The sequence below is a fragment of the Galeopterus variegatus genome, unplaced genomic scaffold, assembly GCF_000696425.1.
Source record: "Galeopterus variegatus unplaced genomic scaffold, G_variegatus-3.0.2 Scaffold143, whole genome shotgun sequence".
In the NCBI taxonomy this organism is placed as follows: Eukaryota; Metazoa; Chordata; class Mammalia; order Dermoptera; family Cynocephalidae; genus Galeopterus; species Galeopterus variegatus.
The window spans coordinates 973,284-979,154 of NW_007726254.1; the positions used below are offsets into that span (position 1 = coordinate 973,284).

Consider the following 5,871-nt stretch of genomic DNA (forward strand, 5'->3'; position numbering starts at 1 on the left):
CAGTTCGAGAGAGAAATGCAAGTATAAGGGTGAATTTTTAGGAAGGAAGGGAGAATAGACTTTGTTCTGGGGTGGGCATGGACTAAATGAGTTTTCAGGGCTTCATCCTCTGTGTGTGTGCATGCATATGTGCTAGCAGGAGGACCTGGAAATTCATAGTGTAAGTCAGCAGCAAGAGAGCTTGAGATTAGACTAAAGGTATAATACTCAAATATTAGAGGCTGGAGCCACTGAGGGGAAGCTATGGGCATCTCCACTGTCCAAAGCTGGGTTGCAGACTTGGGAAGGGCAGGAGGGCATCTGAAGGGCCTGGTCTGGGGATCAGGGGTCCTGAGGTCAGCATGGGTAGAGGGGGTGGAACTCCAGGTCATCTCCCCATTGGCTGAGATACACTCACCCCTCCCCCACTCTCTCTGCCACTTTGCTAGGTTGAAGGGGTGGCACTAGCAGGAGCTTCCCCGTGGCTTCTCCCCTGGGGGGCTGGGCTCTGGTGGGGCCAAGTTTTGTGTCCCCCAGCCGTAGTGACCTCTCTTTGGCTCCACAGCTTCTAATATGGCTCCAGGAGGCAGGAACAGGCGGTAAGTAGCCCACCGCATTCCCTCACCCCAGCCTCCTGTCCTCGGTCCAGTGCACCTCAGGGCCCCCTGTCCCTCCCTCAGCCTTTCCTTGGTGGCAGCTGCTCCCCTGAAACTCCCTTTTTCCCACCACCCACTAGCCCAAGGGGCCCCACAAGAAGGGCCTCTCCTACCTCTTTATGTCCTTATAGTGCAGCCACGCACAGGCTAGGCCCTGGGGTGAGGGAGGCTCGGAAAGACCCGGATGAGGGTCAAGAGGTTGGTCAGTGGGTTCCAACCGCCCCTGTGTAGGTGGTGCTCAACTGGACTGAACTTGCCACCTCTCACCCTCTCAGAATCAACTCTTTTGGGGTGAAACAAGAGCCAAAGTCCTTGCAATGGTCAAGGCCCTGCCTACCTAGTCCCCTTACCTCTCTGACCTCCCTGCCCTCTGCCTCCCTACTCCAACCACACTGACCTCTTTTGCTTTCTTCAAACATACTCAGAGTCCTCCAGTGACTATTCCTTCTTCCCGAAATGCTCTTCCCGCAGTTACCCACGCAGCTCCCTCTCTCACCTCCAGCATGTCTTTGCTCAAGGGCCACCTTCTCAATGAGGTTACCATGACTGCCCTATTTGAAATCATACCTCACTCCCACCCCCTTCACTCCCAATTCCCCTTTCCTTGCTCTATTTTTTCCCATAGGACTTACAACTTTGAACATACAAGTGTACTTGCTTATTGCATTTTACTGCTGTCAGCTCCACGTGAGAGGGGATATTTGCCTGTTGGTGCACTCTTGGATCACGAGAATGAATGGTGTGCCCTCTGTACTGATGACATCGCTGTCTCCAGCCCACGTCTACTGGGCTTTAGACCCTGTTTCCAAAGACCCACTGATGTCCCACAGGCAACACAGATCTTAACTGAAAACAGCCTCGTCCATTCCCCCCAAACCCACTCCTGCTCCCATGGTCTCGGCTCATCAGGGGTCCCCTTTTCCTCAGAAGTCAAGGCCTAAAAAAAATAAAATAATAAAATAAAAAAGGGCCGGCCCGTGGCTCACTTGGGAGAGTGCGGTGCTGATAACACCAAGTCCATGGGTTTGGATCCCTATATAGGGATGGTCGGTTCGCTCACTTGGGAGAGTGTGGTGCTAACAACACCAAGTCAAGGGTTAAGATCCCTTTACTGGTCATCTTTTAAAAAAAAGAAAAAAAGGGCCGGCCTGTGGCTCACTCGGGAGAGTGCGGTGCTGATAACACCAAGGCCCCGGGTTCGGATCCCATATAGGGATGGCCGGTTCGCTCACTGGCTGAGCGTGGTGCTGACAACACCAAGTCAAGGGTTAAGATCCCCTTACCGGTCATCTTTTAAAAAAAATAAAAAGAAAGAAGAAAAGAAGTCAAGGCCACATCCTTGGTACCTTCCTCTCCCCGTGCCACACATCTAGTCACCAATCTCCTAAAATATCTAGAACGTGGGCACCTCCCACCATTTCTTCTACCTCCACCCCACTCCCCCACGGCCACTTTAGGCCACTGCCTGCCCATTCTTCAAAACTCTCTTCAGGCCTCACCTCCCACCCCTCCCAAGCTCCTGTAGTCCCAGATGTCGCCCCTCGGGTCCCTATCACTAAACGGAGCAACCCAAGGGTGGAGACTGGGGTTTGACTTTGTATCCCTGGTGCCTGACTCATAAGTAGATGCTCAACAAATGTTTGCTGAATGGATGAATGCTGGTTATCAGGTTAAGTGGTTGGTTTGAGGTTAATTGGACAGTTTATGGTTGACTGGTTAATTAGATAATTAAATGAGTTAATAGCTAGTTAATAGGAGAGTCAGTTAGTTGGTTAAGTTGCCAGATTGATTCGTTAGTCAAAGGGTTGGGGAGTTGTTAACCATTTAGTTCCTTGGTTACAGCTTACTTAGGTAATCTGGCTGGCTGTTAGTTTCCTGGTCTAGTTCTCTTGGATGCCCTCTTCTCATTCCATATCATCTCCTTGAGCTATTTCATCTACGTCCATGGCTCAGCTGACCATCTATGATTTGGTGGCCTCCCAATGTGTCTCTCTAAGCAAGACCACATGACCAGCTGCCTTTTTACTGGTCATCCCCACCCAGGGTCTTGCAGGCTCCTCAAACAACACATCCAGAGGGGCCTCCTCATGCTCCTGCCTCAATCTGCAGCTCTCTCCTGTGCCTCCTGTTGGTCTTTCCGCTGCTCTAGTCGGAACCTGAGGACATCACTGCCCCTTCCCTCTCCACTCTTCTATCCAATCAGACACGAGGCCTGTCAGTTTGGCTGTGTTCTTCTAGCCATCTGCATGGCTGCATTCTTGGCTCAGGCCAACATCACCTCTCAGCTGTGTGTGAGAAGCCTCCTGAGGCTTGCCATGCCAGCACTCCCGCTTCCTCCATCCTGGCCTCCATGGGGCAGGAAGCATTCCTGCTGAAATCTGCCACCTGGCCCCATTGCCCTCTGGTCAAGTCCACACTCCCTAACATGGGCCATGAGGCCTTCTGCCACCTGGCCCTGGCCACTTTCAATCCTTCCTCTGGTCAGCCCATCCTTGTGAAGTTCCTCTAGACATCACATACTGTCTTAGCACATGCCCTTCCTATGCCGTGAACTTCCCCCCGCCTCCCTGGATGCTCCTTTACCTGGCCAGCCTTCTATTCTTGACCTAAATTTCCCTTCCTCTGGGGGAGTTCCCACCCCCTCCTCCAGGCTATTTACTTCTGCCACATAATCCCATAATGCCCACTCTTCACTTGTGGCAACACTCATCACACTTTATAATAATTGCTTAATTGTTTTTCTTGGGCCGGCCCGTGGCTCACTCGGGAGAGTGTGGTGCTGACAACACCAAGGCCGTGGGTTCGGATCCCATATAGGGATGGCCGTTTGGCTCGTTGGGTGAGCGTGGTGCTGACAACACCAAGTCAAGGGTTAAGATCCCCTTACTGGTCATCTTTAAAAAAAAAAAAATTAATTGTTTTTCTTCCTAAGAGCCGGGATCCTACTAGTGTCCTTTATTACAGTTCCTGAGCATAGCATGCATAGTAGGCATTCAGTAAATCTTTGGTTCATTGGCTGGCTGGTAGCTATTTGTTGCTTGCTGTGTCTTGCCTGCTGTGTGGTAATGAGTAAGAACCCAGGCTTCCAGAGTTCTCCTGGTGTTCATTGCTTTCTGCTCTGTCCACCTCTCCCCTGCCTCTGTGCTACCTCCCCAGGGCTGTTCTTGGGTACCTGCTTGCATCAGGCTGCTCACAGGATTTTCAGGGCTGAGGAGACTGGTCACAGGGACTAGGGGACACCTATAGGAGGATGCACAGGAGCTGGAGTTGGATTGGGGGCCAGTGAATTGTCCAGTCAACTTTCCATCCTCCTGTATATATTTAGCTCTGGATTTGTTTCCTTGGGGTAAGGAACAGAGCAAGGACTGGGATGGGTGAGATATGAATAAAGGGTCCCAGCTAGAAGAATGGAAGGTGCTTTATTTCATGCGTGGGCATCTCTCCTCCCTCTGCCTACTTTTTGCTGCTGTGTGGCCATGGGGAATTTAGGGAGCCTGAAGAGTGATGCTGTTGTCCTTAGCAGGGTGAGGTAGTTGAAGGTCTGGTGTCAGCTTCCAGGCATTCGGATGTGGGGGAGAGGGAGTATCACCAGTCTGAACAAGCACTAAGGCCACACTTAGAGGAATCTGTACTCCTCTTCTTTCTCTTTATCCTCCAGCCCCCATCACCTTCGCCAAACTCCAGTCCTGTACCTCCCCCAACACACAGACGTTGGGACCTGTACCTCACTTTTTCATCTATTTGTCCATCCAACCATGCATTTATTAAACAAATATTTGTCAAATTCCAGATACTGTAGGAAGATCTGGAGATCTAGTCGAGGGTAAGATAGACAAATCCTCTACTTCTCATTCATTAAACAAATATTTATTGTACGTCTTCCATGTTCCTGGCACTGTGCTAGGCACGAGGATACACCAGAAAGTAAGATCCAGATCCTCCTTTTCTCTTGTTCATTCATTTCCTCACTCACAAATATCTGTTTGTGTTGGCCTGGTTGTAGAGCCTCATGCATTTTGCTGACACCTTCATCTTTGGCAGAACTAGGGGCACATATCAGGCCTCAGGGCTGTTTATAGAGCCCAGCAGCAGACTTTGCCACACTTGTGCTGTTTGCAGAGTGCCTCACTGTTGCAAGGCCCTGGCCTGTGACCCCAAAGCTTTGGCTCCTGCAGATAGGCAGACAGAGAGACAGACAGACAGACAACTGAGCTCTACTTTCCAGCCTGTTCTCTCCCACCCTGCTTTTTTTCAGGGGCTCCTGGGTACTGCAGGTTGCACTTTCAGCTCCCAACTGCCCCCTCTGCAAAGTGGCCTCATTGGTGTGCCCTTTTCACTGGATCAGTCCTGACTAGAAGGAAGAAGGGGGTGGCCTGGCCATCTACCACAGTTCCTCCCCATGTTCCTATGGCTTTTAGGTATCTTTCATCCCAGCTGTCCCAGCTGCCCTGGGCAAGAAGACGTGTGTGTAGAGAGGCTGGTAGGTTACCCATTAACTCAGCCAGGAATTAAAGACCTGATGGGAAGCAAGCCGACTTGAGTCTCCATTCTGTCCATGGGCTTGGGCTGCTGTTTCAGGTACACAGGCACCTCCAAGATGCTTTTCCAGCCGGCGATAATGAGGATACGTGAAACACTGCAGAAGCAGATTGTGCGAGAGTTCCTGGCTGAGTTCCTAAGCATGTATGTCATGATGGTGAGTGAGTAGGTGGCATGGAGTGGGTGGGGTTCAGCAAGGGCAGTCCAGGACCCCCTCTCTACCGCTGGCCCCATGGATCATATTATCCATGAGCTCTGAGCTGGGAGTCTGGGAAGAAGCAGAGGGTTGTAAGAAGAGGGTCCTTCCTCACCAAGTCTTTTTGGGATAGAAAGGGCTCACAATATGTGTGGGTAGAATGAAACCATGGGCTGGGTGGTCAGAGGGCATGGTTAGAAGTGGGGAGAAGGGAAACTAGGGTAAAGAGATTGAAGAGAACTTTGTTTTTTTGTGTGTGTGTGTGTGTCCGGCAACGGATCGCAACCCTCAGTGTCGCACCCGTACCGGACCGGGACCGGCAACGGGATCGCAACCCTCGGTGCTGCACCCGCACCTCACTCAGCCAGTGAGCGGGAACCGGTCTGTATGTGGGATCCGAACCCTCGGCCGGAGGGCTGCTGCGCTCCCAAGCGGCCCACCGTAGCAGTGCGCCACTGGGCCGGCCCCGAAGCGGAACTTGAAGGTCAGGCTCCGGCCACT

At 51.7% G+C, this 5,871-nt stretch overlaps 1 protein-coding gene across 1 annotated transcript in view; it reads left to right on the forward strand.

Moving 5' to 3' along the window:
* The first annotated feature begins 5,190 nt into the window (after positions 1–5,190).
* AQP7 (aquaporin 7) overlaps positions 5,191–5,871 on the forward strand; it is an 11,852-nt gene continuing 11,171 nt past the window's right edge. Inside the window, exon 1 of the mRNA XM_008590979.1 lies at positions 5,191–5,331. Coding sequence (XP_008589201.1) covers positions 5,191–5,331 — 141 coding nt within the window. The remainder of the gene's footprint in view (positions 5,332–5,871) is intronic.